General features: G+C 35.3%; 1 protein-coding gene across 5 annotated transcripts in view; it reads left to right on the top strand.

Moving 5' to 3' along the window:
• The window catches only part of LRCH1 (leucine rich repeats and calponin homology domain containing 1), a 180,032-nt gene that overhangs the window by 133,607 nt on the left and 26,894 nt on the right, over nucleotides 1-19,531 (top strand). For 2 of the 5 annotated variants that reach the window (XM_016142295.2, XM_016142293.2), the window contains exons 10-16: nucleotides 3,881-3,948; nucleotides 5,674-5,760; nucleotides 7,935-8,024; nucleotides 8,127-8,163; nucleotides 11,641-11,694; nucleotides 12,432-12,504; nucleotides 15,384-15,488. In XM_016142295.2, coding sequence (XP_015997781.1) covers nucleotides 3,881-3,948; nucleotides 5,674-5,760; nucleotides 7,935-8,024; nucleotides 8,127-8,163; nucleotides 11,641-11,694; nucleotides 12,432-12,504; nucleotides 15,384-15,488 — 514 coding nt within the window. The remainder of the gene's footprint in view (nucleotides 1-3,880; nucleotides 3,949-5,673; nucleotides 5,761-7,934; nucleotides 8,025-8,126; nucleotides 8,164-11,640; nucleotides 11,695-12,431; nucleotides 12,505-15,383; nucleotides 15,489-19,531) is intronic. The other 3 variants (XM_016142297.2, XM_016142294.2, XM_036228603.1) reach the window with 2 other exon arrangements.

Genomic DNA, 19,531 nt, shown 5'->3' with positions numbered 1-19,531 from the left:
TAGGTGAAGCCACTAAGCTGTCAGGTGAGGCTTCATCATAGTAGTGGCAAAGAGAAGAGAGAAAATCTATCCTTTTACTAAAGTTGGTAGTTAAGGTTCCCCTTTGAGGCATTAGGTGCCTTGGTATGTTTCTGCCAGTCTTTATGGTACAGGCCGTGGCACCCAAGAATCATGAAGATAATCTTTTTGGTAAAATTCAGATCCATTGTGGCTTTCAAGAGTTGATGATCGCTGAGTTCATGTGTTAAAACCAAGTGTGGGGTCTCTAAGAGCTCATCCTTATTTCTTGCTTTTATGTTATAATGGCTGGACTCTGTCTAAACTAACATCTCTGGGCACAACCTACAAGGAAGCTGGGAAGAAAATAGCTGAATGTTACACTGTACAATATTTTGATGTGCTCAAGAGGTCTTTATACCCTCAAGACAAAAATAAAGAACTTAATATAAGACTCAATATTTGTAGAAACTAAGATGATTTCCAAAGTTACATACAGACATACCTCAGAAATATTGTGGGTTTGCTTCCAGACCACTGCAATAAAGCAGATATTGAGATAAAGCGAATCATGAATTTTTTGGTTTTCTGATGCATATAAAACTATGTTTACATTATAATATAAAGTATGTTTACATTACATTAAGTGTGCAGTAGCGTTATATCTAAAAAAGTATACATATCTTAATTTAAAAATACTTTATTCCTAAAAAAGTGCTAACCATTACCTATACCTTAAATGAGCCACAATGTTTTTTGCGAGTAGAGGGTCTTACCTTCAATTTGTAAAAACTGCAATATCTCAATAAAGTGAAGTATAATAAAACAAGATATGCCCATAGGAGGATGAAACACAGAAATTCTTCATTGTTGACTCTATATCTAATCCATCATTAATCCATCTATTGCTGTTTCAGACCATCTCACGCCCGCTGCCTCGTTCCTGCCCTCTACCTCCATCAACATTGCTCTAGTTGAGCTTCATCATTTCTAATTTCCATGACTGCAGGAGTCCCTCACTCACACCAACTTCTTATCCAACATCCTTCTCCCATACGCACGTGTGTGTGTGTGTGCATATACACACATGTGTGCTCACACATATACATACTTTATGTTCTGCCACCAGCCAGTCTCCTAAAGTATCAGTTTAATGACATTGCCCTGAGGCCAGTGATTCTCACAAGACTCTCCCAGATTTGACCTCTGTCTAACAGTTCTAGGATAAGCCTGTCACAAAACATAGAAAATTGGGCTTTTGTCTTTATTTTATGAAGAGTTCATCATAAGTTGGGAATCTAAATAAAGATGAAACCCTGAAGAAAAACAATCAAAGCAGTTAGTAAAATAAAGCATGCTTTTTAAGAAAAGCAGTTTCTCTGGATTCAGAGATTTCAGGAAGCAAACGGCTTTGTAGAAATGGCTGTTGTACAGAATAGATCCTTTGGGCAAAGTCTAGAGGAGCAAATAGGGGTGTAGAAATCCACTGGGAAAATGTTTCCTAGATGCCCACTCCTTCAGGAATCTCTTGAAAAGTGGAGAGAACGCTAATAATAAAATGAAACCTAAATCTGTAATGAAAAGTCTTACATTGAAAATCAGGCCCATTTTCTCCTTGAGTTGTATCACTTTAAAAGCCTGAGAGAGTGCTCGACAGCCAGCAAGTATGCTGACCCCTCCTTGAGCAAGAAGAGTTCTGCGTTATATCTAATCCTGCTCTTGCTCCACTGAATTAGCATCTCATGCTTTTGTAACTAGAGTTGATCCTCATTATTCACAGCAGTTCTGTTCTGTAAAGTCACCTCAAACTGAGATATCAAATACTGAGCCATTTCTCCTAGGGAAAATACAGTGATAGGTTCCTGCGAAACTCTGGTTCACAACATATCGTCAGATGGTTAATACATAACGTTTTATTGTGTTTTATGTATTTTACTTTATATTTTTCTATTTGAAGACACCTTATTTAATATGTATTGTTGACTCATTAACATTAACCTGCGGCCAGCACCACTGTAACTCATGCCTGAAAAAAATTTGTCTAACACGCATGTTTTCTCTGTAAGACATGTCACAGCTTTCTTGCACTTAGAGGCACTCGATGGCATGTTAGCACTATGCTTAGAGGGCATTTTAAACAGTGAAATCACCAAAAAAAGCATGAAAATGTGAAAATTGGCACTAAATAGACTCTGAAGAGGACACTTGTTTACATTACGAGAGTTGAAATAAGAAAGCAGAGCATTGCCTTGCTGGCACGTACGTACCTGTTGAGGACTCACGTTTTTCAGCATTCTACGCATGTCTGTGAATGCCTCTGAAAGCACCATGAGTGTTGATTTTGGGGTCACAAATAACTTTTAGTGAGTAGGCAGATTCATAAATATAGAATTCACAAATAATGAGGATCAGCTATATCTATCAAACGTAGCAAAAGAAACCCGGTAAGCCCTGTTTTGCACACTGAAAGAAAAACTGATGTTTCATGCTATTGGCTACTATGTATTATGAAACCGAAAATTAGAGGGAAATACCCGTTGCTTCTGTAGTTGAAATTCAACAATAAAAGATAGGAACATGTTTTCCTGGTCATTTCTGGTAGTGTATTTTCTCTCATGAATTACACTGTCATTTAGATGATGTGGCACAGTAATTTATGTGTTGACTTTATTATGCACTAAAAATATGATCAATATAGAAAAAGTCTCTGTGTTTTTCAAGCCAGAGACTGATATCAGGCAGCAAGCCACCTCCTCAGAAGGAGACTTATGCTCAATGACACATCTGGAGAATTGTCTGGGCTTGAGTTAGTTAATGATGTGCCAGAATCTTGAAGAAGAAAACAGCTCTTTTGGCTATGGTTCCTTCCTTGCCAAAGAGATGTACCGCCATTCAGGGTAATTTCCCTTCTAGCTATTGGCCAAGTTATAACAGCTTTCTCTGTGTCAGAGATGGTAGTGGAAAGAAGAATGTGGAAGTTCTAACGGGGACACACCTTTCCAATACTCCCATGAATGTTTCTTTAGGAAAATAAAGAGTGGGTTGCATTTCAGTGAAAGCTAGATGTCATAAGCATGAAAACTGTTAAGATATCACTTGAGGCATTTTCCTTGCTAAGTATTTTATACGTTCTTTTTCTCCTAATGACACCCCTCCCCCACACGTACAGCCCTTCTCTCACAAACACTAGAATGCATATTCTCATGTGACTGAAAGCCCATCAGAGGAATCTGAACATCAGGAGGTGCTAGGAGGGCAATAATGAATTAAGTGTTAAATTTCTGACAGTGGGTTAACAGGTATTGTGGTCCTAGACCAGATTATTTTAATTTTATTTTTAATTATGATGAAACACTTGTAACATAAAACTTACCATCTTTGCCATTTTTAAGTGTAAAATTCAGCGGTGTTAAGTACATTCACGTTATTGTACAATAGTCACACACCCTCCGTCTCCAGAACTCTTTTCATCTTGTAAAACTGAAACTGTACCCACTAAACATTAACTCCCCTTTCCTCCCCCTTCCCCAGTCGCTGGCAACCACCGTTCTGCTTTTTATCTCTGTGGATTTGGCTACTCTAGGAACCTCATAAAAGTGGATCATACATTATTTGTCTTTGTGACTGACTTATTTCACTTAGCACAATGTCCTAAAGGTTCATCCACATTGTAGCATGTGTCAGGATTTCTTTCCTTTTTAAGGCTGAATGCTGTTCCATTCTTTATATAGACCATGTTTTATTCATCCATTGATGAACACTTGAGTTGTTTCTGCCTTTTGGCTATTGTGAATAGCGCTGCCATGAACATGGGCTGGGGCAGAGTTTGACTGTTGACTGTTGCTAGCCCGCGGCTCTCAGGACCCATGTGTTCTGTCCACAGGATGGGGCAGAGGACTGTGAAGAACTATTACGGATAGAAGAGGACACACACTGGCAGTCTGAGGGAATGTGAGTACCAAGGGCCTGGTAATGAGCCACTATCCTTAAAAGTTCATGTTTCAAGCAGACAGGCAGCCCTGTTATGACAGAATTCTGGTCCACTTTTCTTTGGACAAGCTGACATTCTTACTCAATAATAATGATAGGAAGTTGCCAGTTTTCCTGTCTCATGCTTATTATCATAGTATTAGGACAGTACAATGCAAGGTTATACCTCTTCTTTGGCCCTGAGTTTTATCGAATTTACGGCTGTAGGTAGAAATGTAATTCATGGAATTTGAATTTCTAAAGTGAACACTCTAGCTTCCTTCCATTTGTGTGAAGAAGCTGACAACTGGACCTAAAGTAGCCCCAGTCCCCGTTTTTTTACCCAGCGCCTTTAGGTTTAAGATCTGAGAAAATCATTTGCTCCTGATAGTCTGGTCCTAGGTCGAATAATTATTACAGCTAACATTTACTAAATACCATATGCCAGGTACTGCCCTAAACACTTCGCGGATAGTTATGATTTTACCTTTACAACAATCCTATGAGTTTAGTTCTATTTGTTATCCCCTATTTCATAGACGACAAAACTGAGGCACAGAGAGAGTGATTATATTGCCCCAAAGTCACAGAGGACCAGGATTGAACCCAAGGAATCTCACACCAAATGAATATCCTTTCTGTTCTCTTGTCTATATTAAAGATTTTCTTGGCAGGCTTTCCCGGGGAGGGCATGAGTGATCTATCAGCTGATGAACCATTCCCACGGGGACTGAGTTTGGACCATGTGGCACAGAGTAGAATTTTGGTTCACAGGATTTCGTTTTCCATGGCATGGCCTGGAGGCCTAGACCTTCCACCCTACCTTGTGGGGATTTTCCCCTGAGGGAGGATTTACCACATTATTAAAAAATTTCTCCACTTACAGAAAGACAATGGCTTATGTTCTGTTAGGGAAAGAAGTAACCATGATCAAATCTCTCTTACCCTTTAAAAGCATTAAAAAGTTCTTTTCATATCACTGTCCAGTATTACCAGCATTCATTGGACGTATTTCTGTGATGCCAGGGAGACCTAGCTTGATTATTGAATCATAGCATTATAGGGAAGGCTTTTTAAAACTATGTAAAGTTTTGAAAACCCCATTTTTAATCTTACCCTATTGTTCTCAATGTTGCCTATAAATCAAGATCATCTGTAGAGCATAGTAAAATGTCCCAGCCCAAGTCAGACCTACTTGGGACTATCGGGCCTGGCATTTTTTTTTTTTTAAGTGCTGCAGATGATTTTGCTGCATGTAGAGCTTAGACTGAACTGCTGTCCCACCCTGAAGTCCCATATTTTATGAAAGTAGTAAGACCGAGCTATGCTAGTTGAACTGGAGTTGGGAGGTCTGAAAGTAGTATAGATGCGCTGTAGCTAAGCTCCCATAAGGCTCAGGGAAGCACAGTGTGAGAACCACCAGCTGGTCCGTCCCCTGGCTTGTGCAAATGAACAGATAGAGGCAGACAGGCATTGAGACTTTGTATGAGTTGCTTTGCAGCAGAGCTGGGCTTCCCTAACCTGGGAGCTTTTTCCACAACATTCTGGCAATCCACATCTGGTATTGACAGGTCTTCATTATAATGTTGAATTTGTCAAAATCATATTTATACGTCAGATGGATTTTTGTAATTTTGCTCTTAAGAATCTAGATGATATTCATGTTCTGTGACCATTTTTATGCTCATACTTGGTTTCATGCTGCAGAATAAGTTCATCCAAAGACCAGAACATGGATATAGTGATGATCGAACATATGAGAGAAGCAATAGATTTGCTACAAGATCCCAGCAGGTATGCATGTCTTTCCTTGGCCTGGACCTCATGGGTAAATAATGCATACTAATTCACTGAGTACATTATCTCACTTTAAAAAATATTTGTATGGGCTCTGTCTAACTACTAACAAAAAAAAGTCATTTTAACTGCCTGTATTCCCAAGGTCCATAAGTAAGAGTCAAGCTTTTGGAGGGATTAAGAACAGTATATAAACTACTCATGGGAACGTTAAGTTGGCAAAACCTTTCTAGAAGGCATCCTAGTAGTAGGTAGTTGTGATCTAAAAAATATATATATAAACCATTTATTTAAATGAATTCCAAAAGTTTATCCTAAGGGACAAAGGGTATGAACAAAGATTGTGAGGGGGAAGGTATTTTTAATAGCAAATATTTGAAAAAAAGGAAATATATTTTGCTTATTATTAATAAAGTAAATAAAATGTAGCCCAAAAGTGTTTTATAAAGTTTCCAGTATATTTTAAAATGCTCATTATTTACTATTAACTTAAAAAAGTAAATAGAATATATAAAGTTTGATCCCAATTATGTAAATAGAATTAGGTCCCAATTACATTAAGAAGCTTAGAAAAAATTTAAACTGGAAGGAAATATATTATGATGGATATTTTTCTGCAGGCATTTTTATATATATTTTTAATACTTTTATATATATTATAGATACTCACTGGTAGGTACTACTGTAGTCCTTTGATGATCATTTGAAGTGGGTGATGAAAAGGCTGGGAGGGAACAGTTTTGGACCTGAGCCCCCAGTATCTCTGTCTGAGATGGGGAACTAGGAGGGACAGCAGGTTTGAAGGGGAGGGTGCTGGGGTCAGTTTAGGATGTGTTGAATAGTATTCAAGGTGGCAGTGTGGCTTTATCCGTTCAGCTGTTAGACGTTTAGTGCTGAGACTTAGAGACTTAAATTTGAAAGTCATTTTCACAAGGCGCTAAAGTGACAGAAGCTGTATAAGAGGGTGAGGTTTCAAGGGCAAGCATGTCTATAGGAAGGGAGTATAAGTCCAGGACAGAGCCTTGAAGATGTGATGTGACAAGGTAGAGACCACAGCCAGGCTTGAGCACCAGAGCAAAAGAGAGCAACCTCCTTAGGTGGAAATAGTAGTGGTATTAGATTATGTTATAAAACATTACGTGGATTTCACTTCCTCCCTAAAATAATTACTTTGGCTGCTTTAGATCTTTTGTTGCACATCCTGAAATATTATAAGACAGTTGTAACTTTATAATAATGTTTCTGTGAGCCAGTGCAATAGTAATAAAGAGAGAGTCCTGTATTTGTTTCTGATAAAAAGAGGACACTTCAAGAGGTCATTTATTTCTAGCTGCTTGGGACTTAATATTAGTAATAAAAACTTTGCATACCCATTGGGTTTTTCCTTTATTTCATATTTCTTAGATCCCAACATTTATATTGTTGTTTTAGTTAAGTTGATGATTATTGGCTTAAATTGTAGAGGTTTACCTTTCATATAACCTTACCATCAAAAAAATGGAGTTGCTCTCCTATTTTGCCTTTATCTTGTTTTTTTCTCATAAGGATTTCTGATTGTTTGATAGCATTTTAAATAGACATGTGTGAGATGAACTCATTCCTGCCTTTTAAGATAGCTTTATAACTTTCGACTTATGGAAATTCCTGGTTTTATAGATCCTAAAAAAAAAAACCCTCCACTTTTAAAATCACAGAAATTTAGAAACTAAGACCATTCAAAAATAAAAATGCTTATGAATTCTTATTTTTTTGAGTGAGCATATTAATGTATATCAGAGAGATCTTCCTAGTAAAACAAAGTACCCTTAGTGCATATACCATAATATAGTACCCTTAGCAACTTTACTTGCTTCTGTAAATTAACCAAGTTCTAGAATAAAATTTATTGTGTACTACTTATGAATATTATGACTTTATCAGAAATTACTGCTATATTTTAAATAAGTTAGATTTTGATACCAAAAGAAGATAGAAAGTTATATTAAGATTACATTAAATTTGGCAAATGATGGGAAAATACTATTTAAAGTATTTACTATAAACCTTTCATTATTTAATCCTAATGGTGAACATAACTTTTTGTATATTAAAATTTTAAGTTAAATGACCAAAAGAAGTAGGATTTATTAAAATTTTAATAAATTTGCTAACATTTTTCCCCTACTCTTTAGATTAAGCACAGATATTACAGAGAGAAGTGTTGTAAACTTTTATCCTAAGGAATCAGCAGAAGCCTTAGAATTACAAGATTCTGCATTAAAGTATGTTGACCTTTTAAAAATTAAATATGTTTTCTTTTTTTACACAGAAATATAAATACTTTAAATTCCACTTTATATCTTTTTTCCCCCTCATTCCTACAGTGGTCAGATACAGCTGGAGACATCTCCGGTATATGAGGTAAGGCTGCTCTTGGATTAAGCAGAGCTCCGTGCGGTATTCTGCCACAGAATAGTGGCTTCTATATTCTGTAAGATTTATCATGGGGTAGAACATTGCTTCGTAAGACCAATATTCAATTTTGTTCAAGATCTATTTTCCAAAAGTTTTATACTTTTCCCCTCTTTAGTTTTCCTGCTTATCTATTATACTTCACCTTCCATTAGAGATGAGAGTGGGCTATTTATATTAAATTCTCTAAATGTTTTGTGTCAGATAGCCTTGCTGAATCATGTGAGGGCAATTAAGATCCATAGGGAACCTGCTCTGTGTTAGAAACGGAGTAGGACCATTCATTGCAGCCATGAAAGAAGCCTATGAGCTGGCCACGTGCAAATAAGTTAGAAAAGACTTGAAAAACAGGAACAAAGAATTTCGGAAATGTGTAGGAGTATTAAAAAAAAAACATAGCAAAACAAAACTGGTAGGGGCATTTGTGGACAGAATAAAGGTGTAGTTACACTGGGTGAAATTTGGTGGCTTTCTAAAGCAGTTGTGACATAAAACTAAAGATGAGCCTAGAAGGTCTCAAAGAAACAGTCGTGGAGTAGAAGGTTTAAGCTGGTAACTCGGGAGTTAAATGTAGGTTACAATCTATTTTATCCCTTCTCAGCGAATGGGTTTAGGTTGGCTGATTTCAGGACAAACTGATATATAACCCTGCGGTGTCTGCACATGAACTGTCCTAAAGAAGTTTCACACTCTTAACTAGCTAAGTATCTGTGTTAAATAAGGGTATAAAGAATATTAATCGAAAAGCCATGTTCTCACAGTGTGGTTTATTGGTGAGCACAGTGACATAGAATTGTGTTGTTTCGGTTCCATTTCAAAGACTTGCTAAATATGGGTGCCTGTGGGCAACCACTCTAAGCTTCACCTCATTTTCTGTAAATTGGGATTAGTCTCACAATTCAGGGCACCTTACTGCTACTCTACACCCTGTTATTATCATGGGTGTGGTTTAGACAGAATTACTGCACACCCTCTCCCTGGGGGGAGGTGTCATGTATTTACCCAACAGTGGGACACCAGGAAGTCTTTTATTTGAAACTGTCCTGGGCTCATTTCACCAAAATCCTTTTGAGACATGTTACTTGTGAAGTGCAGGCCCACTTTAAAAACAAAAACAAACAAACAAACAAACAAAACCCTTCTTATTTGGAAATAATTTCAACCTTAAGTTTGGAGAAAAAAATGAAGATTCTATAAAAGGTTACAAAAAAATTAGAACCTTTAACTCGGATTTACCCATGAGTAACATTTTATCACATTTGCAGTATCATTTGTTCTGTCTCTTTCTCTTTTTCCACACACATAGTTCTTTTTCTGAAAATTTGAGGGTAAGTTTCATACATCATGGTCTCTTATCCCTGAACATTTCAGTATGTTTTCTAAGAATAGGGGTTTTTACCTTATATAACCACATTTTAATTATCAACTTTATAAATTTACATTGATAAAATATGTTCATCTAATCTACCATCCATATTCAAAATATGTAGGTTGGTTTAATATCTTTTGTAGCATTTTTTTCCTCTTCCAGTATAGGATCCAGTCTAGAAGCAGGTAGTTGTCAGGTATCTAATAGTTTCCTTTATTCTGGAACATTTTCATAACCTTTCTTTGCTTTTTATGACTTTGAAATTTTGAAGAATATAGTCCTTTTCTTTGTTTTTTGTTTTTTGTTTTAAAAATGGGATGCCTCTGATTTTGTGGAACAGAAGTTACTTATATTTCTTCATGATTAGATTGAGGTTCTGCATTTTGGGGTATACTACACAGGTGATATTGTGTCCTTCTCAGGGTGTCACACTTGGGAGCACACTGTGTCTATCTGGGCCTCATTGGTATTCAACAAATACTGGCTAATTCATTCAAGACTATACTAAAGCAATTCTCTGTCCTGGCAGACATATCTCCATGATTTTAAAAAGGGAGGGGAATAGCTGGCTGTGGTGGAAAAAGAAAGTCTCAAGGTAGAGGAAAAGAGAAGGAGGTAGTAGATTAGCAAGGCCAGTCTAATGATTATGTAGAATTTAAATGTGATCTTCAGTCATTGTTTGGCTATTTTTATATTCTCTCTTCCAGGAAGAAAGTAATATCTTTAGTATAGTCTTGAATGAATTAGCCAGTATTTGTTGAATACTTGTGTTTTTATTGTCAAGGTCTTCTATGGGAAGGATACAAATTTGCCCTTGCTTTTAAGGCATTTTAAAAATTGTGGAAGAAAGAAGACTTAGATACTGAAAAAATTTAGAGAAGAATATGAGATAGTTTGTAATCCTGAGTGTTTTAGGTGTTCTGGGAGCTGGGGGGAGAGATAGAGAGTTTAAGGAGAGGGAAGTAAACCTAGATTTTGGGGGCACTTAGATTTGAATCAGTCCAGTTCTGTGCTGAACAAGGCAGCATGGCCATGACAGAACCAAGGCACTATGTGAACCAGGCAAAAATCTTGAGTGGTGCCCAGTTAGATAGGGGAGGCCAAGGTTATGAAGTGAGTTGTAATTAATGGTACATCACATTCTCACCATAAACACACTTTAGGTGATTGTCCATATCAAGTTTGGGTAGCATTGGCATCCATTCAGGAAGAATTGCAAATTATATTTTCATGTACATAAATAATATTGTCTAGGGGAGGATGTTGGAAGTGAAAACAAGAGGAAAAATTAGTGGAAGGAGTTGCTTATGGAGGGAATCAAACCTGTGGTTACTTGTTAACAGTTCTAACAAAGCCATTTAATTGGGTAGGGAAATTAATGACATTTTATTCTAAAAATGTTTTTTCTTTGAATTTGTCACAGTTGAGAATATTTTTAATAGCATTCTTCAACAATAGGAATAGAAAAACAATTTAAATTTATGCTAATTTGGCATAGTATATACGAAGATGTTTATATTTGCCATTGCCAGATTTTTTATTAAGGTGAGTCAGTGGGGTTCTTGATTACCATATAAAGAAGGCAGATCTCGGTAAAATAAGCATTGGTTGCCAAAACAAACTGATGTTGAATTGACAGCATAAGATTTTCCCACTAATTTGGGGTCAAGGCATGTGTTCTTACTAAAAGCTTTCAGTGAGATTCTGCATATTTCGAAACTGCTGCCTTGAACCATTTCCAAAAACCTGAAGTTAAAATGGGGGTGGGAGTCCACAGGTTGCTGATATTTACAGGAGGTTCATGCTGACCTCTTTGCTATAGGAAATCCCTTTGCTTAGTTTATGTGATACTTTAGATGTATTTCTCTGTGAATACAACTGCATGCTTTTAGAAAATATAACTTACTTAGCTACTTAACACACTAATTAATTAATTCAATGTATATTCATTATGCACCTATGTGCCAAGGTATGATGGGAATAAAAAAGACACAGTTCTTGCCGCGGTAGTTTTATAGTCTAATGCAGCATACCATGCATTTATTTCCTTCTTTAAGGTGCAAAATGATCTAACATTACAGAGTAATGGGAGCAAGTATTCTCCAAATGAGGTAAGTTTCCTGAAGATTAATAAAAGCTGAGGTAGTCTGTGAAGCCTGAATTAGAATATCTTTTACAGAAATATATAGTCTAAGATTGTCATGATGAATGAGCTAATGATATTGCAAATTATCTGCAGTAGTCTCTCCAGTTAGCTATCAGAGTCTTATCTAGCCCTATCCAAAATTAAATAGCAATTTTAGAAGATATATTTTGAAAACCAAAGATGGGAACGTCTTTATAGAAAAAAAAAAGTGAAAATAGTTCAAATAGACAACATTTAGAAAGTCTTGTTATCCATAAATTATTCAGTGTGTGGCTTCCCTATGGATGAACCATCGGGTCATTGTTATCTGTTTCTTCATCTAATTGTGCTATGAGATTCTTTATCAGAGGTGCCCTCTGTAAAGTGGATGTGAATGTGTGTTTGGGTGTGTATACTCATCCACACACATGCACACATCTATTCTGGAGCAGAAAAGGATCGCCAGTTTCACATGCTTATAAAATATTTTTATAATGAGCAAATAAAATCGAATGGATCCCCCCAAAATAACGTTCTATTGATTATACTACTTAAAGCATTTGCAACGTGAAGATGCATTGATTATCATACTGTTGAGTTAGGACTTCATTACACAGCAGCAAATGCAGAAAGTAGTGGTTTTATTAAAATCCTAGAGCATAGAGAAGCATGGGTAGTTCTGCTTCAGTTTTTAAAAAATGTTCTTTCCTTGAAACATCACAGATTAGTGAGAACGCCCCAGCAATCTCTCCTACCACCAACAGTACAGCTCCGTTTGGCCTGAAGCCTCGATCAGGTAATTTAAAACTCAACATTCTTAATCTTGTAAACTCAGTGGTTTCTCTTTAGCCTTTTAAATGTATACAGCTTTGTCAGGTCTGGAGAGTCTGAGTCCTGGCACCAGAACCTGGCTACAGCTTGGGAAGGCCAGGGTTTGGAGCCTTGTTTTCAGTGAATCAGCTGTTAAGTTTATGTTGTCAATAATATATATCTTACCTCCTTTCGAATTAGAGCAGAGTAAAAGGTGATGGGGCATGTAAGTGCCAAAGAAATATTCTGTTGAGTTTTTTAACCCAGGGAAGATAAAAATAGCCCTTTGCCCCAGTATTTGGTTCCTGGTATCCTGATAAGTTAAAGAAAGGCCTCTGGGAGGGTAGGGCCTTTCTGAGCCATCCCTCATTTGCTTTCTGAGCCTTGGTAGGGTCTGAGGATAACAGGGTGATCATTCAAGGCTCACACAACTAGTCAGGAGCTTTTTTTTTAAAGAGCCTTTACTCTCATATTACCTATTTTCTTTTAATTTTGTATTAGTATATTCACAAGTATAAATTATAGCAATGTAACTACTGATTTTAGAAAGAAGGACTGTGGAAAAATTTGGTCCTTCCAATTTCTCTATGTATTTCAAGTTCTGGCACTATCTACTTTTAGGTTCTTCTTTGTTTTCATATTTTTGATTCTTAGGTCTTTTGTGTATACTCACTACTAATGCTTTTAACTAAGTTCTAAAAAATTATTCAGAGACTTTTAAACAAAAGCTAGTTAAAGAACTCAGGTATTCCTGGGTTTTTCAGTAAAGCATTTTGGCAACGGTAGAAGTTATATATGTGTATATTTTCACAAAGGGTGCCATAGAGAAAAAAAAAACAAAGATGATTCTTTCATAAAGGAAAGTTTTTCATTTTTGGAGCAAGTTGATTGATAGGTACCATGTGGCCAGGTGTAATGGTTTTCCCCGTATTTTGAATGGGCTGTAAGACAAAGCTATTTGAGAAAATGCATGAGCGTGAAGAGGGTTGTTAGTAGGTATTTTGTGGAAAGTTGTTTGACTTATTATGAAATATGTTCAAATGGCTGGGCTCCTGATTTTTTGGAACGGAGCATACACAACCAGATCTGGAATGGGCTCCCATCCCCACAGTCTCAGGTGCGTGATGGGAGAAATGGAGGTCAGCTGGGGCACATCTCATCAGCGCCTTTGGTGCTGGCCCGCCGGGACAGTTATCTCTACACACTGAAGACCTCATATTGGGCTACAGATTTTCTCCTAATCCTTTTAGGCAGTTTTACACAATTTAAAAATATTTTTCTAATTGATTAAATCAAAAGTTGAACGAATCTTTTAAAAGATATTCTTTTGAATGTGCATCTTTACAATTTAGTTGTAAAACTGTGAAGTGTCTCAGTGACATTTTTAAATTCCTTGTACGAAATCAAAAGTTTATCAACATTGTACTTTCATTGTTAAACCATTTCAGTTCTTTGTAGTGGTGAAAAATAAATAGGGTATTTATTTTGAATAGTAGAAAACAAAGATAATTTCCTCTGCAAGCTTCTAACCTTCTGTAATGCTGACTAACCCAGGTGGAAGTTGACCTAGTTGTTGAAACCTCTGTGGAGCTTGGTTGCTGTAAATAATGCTGATTTATCTTCAGAACATCAATGGATTTTGGAACTTTATAAAACAAGCATTATATCTTGGGAATTTTTTTTAATTTAGTAATTTAAAAATATTACAGTATGTATTTTTCATAGTTTCTAGAAAATAATATATAAAGCAATTTTAGTTGAAGCGTCATATAATTTAAACAGATAGAAATTCTTTTCGATTGAGTAGCTTTGGAACTTTTAAAAGCCAGTTAATTTTATTTTAAAATTCAGTATATGACTATATGATTTCTGTGTTACAAATAAAAACTGACTGCTCAAATTAGCAAGTTGGAATAAGAACTTAGATTCTCAAAGTAGGCTGATATTTTTCCTCAGAAAAAATATTTTTTTCCTCTCTTGTATTTTCCTTCAAAGAAAGACAATTGTATATACCCAAATATTTATTCCTAGAACGATATCCATTTATGTTACTTGTCCGGCCTTTTAATTGAATATTTCCTATTTATAGCTCATATAGATATTTCCTAGATATATGATATGGATATTCAATACAAAAAATGTTATCATTTCATAAATGACCAACTCAGAAGTGCTTGAAATTCACTGACATCTATTAACTAGGTTTGTTGTTAAGGAGACGCTACTAGTGTCCAAAATTGTTTTTATACTGACCAATATTAAAGACAATATTGAGAAGTGTATTGAACAAAGAATTGTCTAGATTCAGCATCAATAAAACATACTTATAGATGTCTTTAAAGAGAAAGTTTACATTGCCTTGGGGAAAAAATCACAATGGCAAACATTGATTCTGTAATAGTTTTATTTTTAAATAATAGGTAAGCCACACATATTAAGCTTGGACTATGTAACCAAATTTTTTGTATGAATCATATTTGCTAAGATTGTTATTTAGAAGGTCTTTGAAAAGGGTAGGTCTTTTACTTTTTTATCTACGTAATCTATGGGTACTCCTCCTTTCTGCTGGCATGATTCAGTAGTACGTGAAGTCTTTAGGCTTGTGCAACTGTTAAGATTAACGATATTAACTGCATGCAAAGTATATGATCGATAAGTACTAACACTCAGTTTTTATCATTCTTTTTATTCCATACGCCATCTTTCATTCTTCTCCTATATTGTGCATTTGAAATTAAACCCATAATATGAAATTTGCTTCATTTCCATACAATCCTTATGCCATTTGTGAAATGCTGCTGCCCCTTTGGTTTTTCCTGGTCCTTGTGCAACTATACGCGGACTGGCTCTCTTGCTCTCCTGCAGACCCAGCCCTCACTCTTCCTCCTATCTCCTTCAACAAACTTACACAGGCACAAACATGGGACAACTCTAGCTACAGTGTTCCATCTGAAGGAGACAGTGACAATGGTAGGTGACTTTGTACCTATTCTTCAATGTGCTTATTAATAAGCCAATTAATAAACTGAACATTCATATCTATGCAACTGAAGATAGACTTACATTCACTTGCATGACTAATATAAGAAATAATGAGTAAACCTGGAAAATGAAGTCAAGAAAAGTACATGTGTATTGTTCTCTAGCAGTTTATCAAACTGCTTTTCATTATTTAAAATATTCTGAATTTGGGGAGGAGTTTACAATAATTTCTTCTCTATTTTTTCTGCTTGGGTTTTTTGACTTGGTTGCTTGTTTACAAAAATCTCAGGTTTGCACATTTAGATTGCCTCTCTTGCTCCTGCATCTGAACTAAATGCTTTTAGAGTTTGATCTTTTATTATCTGTGTTTACTGTATGAGATTTTTAAGGTAACTAAGATGTGCTGTGGCTGATTGAGTGGTGTGCTGAAAATATGTTAACACTGAGAAGTTTCTAAAAATGAAATCACCTACCTTCTCCTTTTTTTTTGGTTTTGAAAATTACTTGCATATTTTGACTTTTGATACCTTTTTGACTGTAAGTTTATCTGTATAATATTCAAGAATAGTAACTTGACCTGAGAATCAAATGTGCAAATAAAAAACTAAGGACACCAGACCAAGATTAGTGTTGATATCTTTTCATGCCATCAAATATTTTAAATAGCGTAAGAGATGAAAATAAAATAAAAATAATTATTTAGATTCACATACCACATGTATCTGAATCTCCATTCTAGTCTAACTTAGTTCAGATTTTAAACATTTTACTTTAAGGTACAAAGTGGTAAAAGTAATGTTAAATGAAACAAAGTATGATTTATAGGGAAGGGAAGTGAGATGTGAGGTATTACTATAATACAAACACAATAGAGACATATGTTTTCTAATAATACTCGCTTTTTAAATCTAACTGTGTTACATATAATACATTGAAAATTTATATTTAAAATATTTGCAGTGATTTCTGGTCAGAATTCAACCAAAAATGCTTTTCCAATTTCCTTTGGTAGAAGGATATGTATATATGAGCAGGTTAGTTAAAAAGGAATTTTATTATTTCATAGATTTCTAAAATTTGTAACTGAAAAAAGTATGATTAAACAACAACCACAGCAAAAAACAAAAGTCCCTCCTTATATTATTTGGTTTTAAATTCTGCAAGTTGAGGAGGGCTAAATGGAAACTTTCTTAATAAACTGTTCGTTTACTTAAAACTAAAAAAAAGGGGGGATATAGGCATTTTTGTTTTCAGAAAGCATGGCTATTTGTTGTTTAAAGGAAGTAAAGCCTACAATGAAAGATTTATGTGTGATTTGTTATTTTCTTAGCAGTGGTATCTGAAACCAAAGGACTTTTTTGTTGTTTTAAGCTGAGAAGCTCTAGACATCTTATGTAGCAGTATAGTATCTATCCTTATAGATGAAGCAACTAAAACTAGAAAGATAGAGTGACCTGTCGAGTCACCTTGAGAGGCAGAGGTAGATAGGGCCATGCCCAGAGCCCCTCACTGTCTAACCTATTCATTCCACTGCTGTTTATTGAGAACGCTCTGCAAATTACTAAGCCAGACTGCCTTCTTTTCATTAACAAGTGTAAGAATTCCATAGAGAATAATCATTGTGGAAATCTGAAAATAAAATAACCTTGCAATACTTAATTGGTTTTTTTTATGAGTGAAAATCCTAGATAATTCATGTGTTGCTATTATGCTGTGCCACAATAATAATAAAGGGATTTTTTTTTCAGTATTTATTTGGTTCAGTCAGTCACATCAGTTATTTGATGGTTGTCATTTTATTCCTATTTGCAGTTTGTCTGTAATATACCCTAAGCAACAGATCATTTTCTGTGCAGAAATCTTTACAAATATCTATATAGGTTCCCAGATCTAATCTTTTATGTCTTCATTCTCTGTCAAACTTTGCCTTCTCATCTGAATACATTTTCCAGTACATTTTTAAAATTAATGAAGCTCCATTATATGTGTCCACAAGTATACAAGCTAATGTTGCAAAAAGAATACAGCCTTTTTTTATGTCGTTCTTGCTTGTTCCTCTTAAGTAGGAGATCCTATTAACTGTCCTTGTTTGGCATTTCAAAGCAGGTTACTACATCAGTTTTGTTTCCTCATATTTTCTTCTTTATCCAATATCTGCAGCTATTTCAATCTTTGCAAATAAATGGCATCTTATTATCAACCCAACCCACTGTAATATAACTTGCCTTTTATTTATATTGTTTAGTCATTGTTTTTGATAAAGTTGGCATTTTTATTCCTTGTTTACTGTCTTGCTTTATATTAAAATTACCCTTTAATTTAAATCCCAACATTTAAGTAAAATTTAAACTTTTAAGCAGTGAATATTGCTTTCCAATATTTCATTTCAAATATATCTCACTTTAAATCCCCTATTTTCTCTAAAATTCATTGTCCAAAGAAATAAAAAATTGTAAATTAACTAGAAGGAGTTTGAATCCCACAGTCCCAAAGTTCCATCTCCTAGGACAGATGGAGGAGGATGTGAATGTGTCTGTAGGTTTGTCCACCCCTGAGACTGTATGGGGGCAGCTTCACTTCAAGCTATTCTTAACTTGAAAAATTCACTTCTGCTCTTTTTTTTTTTTTTTTGTGGCCTCTTACTACTATTCTGCACCTTTCTCTCCCTTTCTCCTTCATTTTGAAGTTAAAACCATTCCTATCTCTTCTTGAATCATTTTCCCTTTTTCATTTGCCATGAATTGGTGGGTGCTAATTTATACTTATTTAAAATTGATCTTTAAATTATCACTGGAGAATGGATGAATGGACATATCCATCTTGGGCCAGTTTACAGACATTTTCTTGAATATTTTAAATGAGGTATTATTTTCCTCATTACAAAAATAAAGAAACTGAGGCTATAAGAAGTACTTCACTGGTTTTTAACACAGGATTCATATTAGAATCACCTGGGCATTTTAAAACTATACCTGCCTATGCCCCACGCTCAAAGATGCTAATTTATTTGGTGTCGCATGGAGTCTATGCACTAATTATTGTTTTTTCAATCTTTGTGATTTCCAAGTAGGTGAAAAACAGTAGGTTAAGTTAATTGCCCAAAACCATAGAGAGTACATTTGAGCATTTCAAGGGAACAAATGAATGTGCTAGTCAAATTTCTAATTCACATTAGCCTGGATCTAGAGCTTATGATATTTTTCAAAGCCACCATATTACTGTCCTAATTTTACATATCTTAAACATCATATTCAGGCAAAGTTCTTAATTTTCAAGGAGGAATTGAGAACTAAGTTTCAAAACCTCTTGTGTACACAGAGAAGAAGTCTCATTGAATTGAATTTAAGTAATAAAGGTTAATAATAATTTCTATATGGAGAGTACATTTCATGTAATAATTAAATAAATAGCATTTCAGGCAATTTTTAGAGAAGTGAGCTTTCTTTGCTTCACTAAAAGATATTTTTACAACCATTAGAGAAATGGTTTCTAAACTATCCATTCATATCCTTAAATATCTATTGAATGTCTACTGTGTGCTAGGCATGATGCTCGTTACTATAGATATAATTCTGAAAAAGACAGAGATCTCTGCTCTCATGAAACTTATTTCAGAGTCAAATTTTAGGAGATTTTTCATGAAAAAAAAATTCAGATGACATTATCAAGGAAGGATAACTTCTGCAAAGATACTCTCAAAATAGACCAATCTCTGAATGAGGAGTTTTTGAAACACTTGTTTCATTTATTCATCTCATAAACTGCTTTATAGAGCAAGGTTAGAGGTACGAATTGGAAACAGACACAAACTCTTACAGTCATAATGGAGAGGAACAGATCTATAATTATGAGATAAAAAGTGATGAGTGCCATGAGACACACAAGTAAAGAATTTTATACAATCATAGGTGACAGACCACTCTCAGGTCAGGGATGACGAGGAGGAGGAGAGTGAAGGAGGAGGTAGAGATAATGGGAAAATTGGTGGAATTTAACCTGTACCTGCAAGGATGACATTGATATTCTACGTA

The sequence above is a fragment of the Rousettus aegyptiacus genome, unplaced genomic scaffold, assembly GCF_014176215.1.
Source record: "Rousettus aegyptiacus isolate mRouAeg1 unplaced genomic scaffold, mRouAeg1.p scaffold_m13_p_11, whole genome shotgun sequence".
Taxonomy (NCBI): domain Eukaryota; kingdom Metazoa; phylum Chordata; class Mammalia; order Chiroptera; family Pteropodidae; genus Rousettus; species Rousettus aegyptiacus.
Note: the sequence above shows the minus strand (reverse complement) of the source record. Positions and strands in the feature narration are given on the sequence as shown.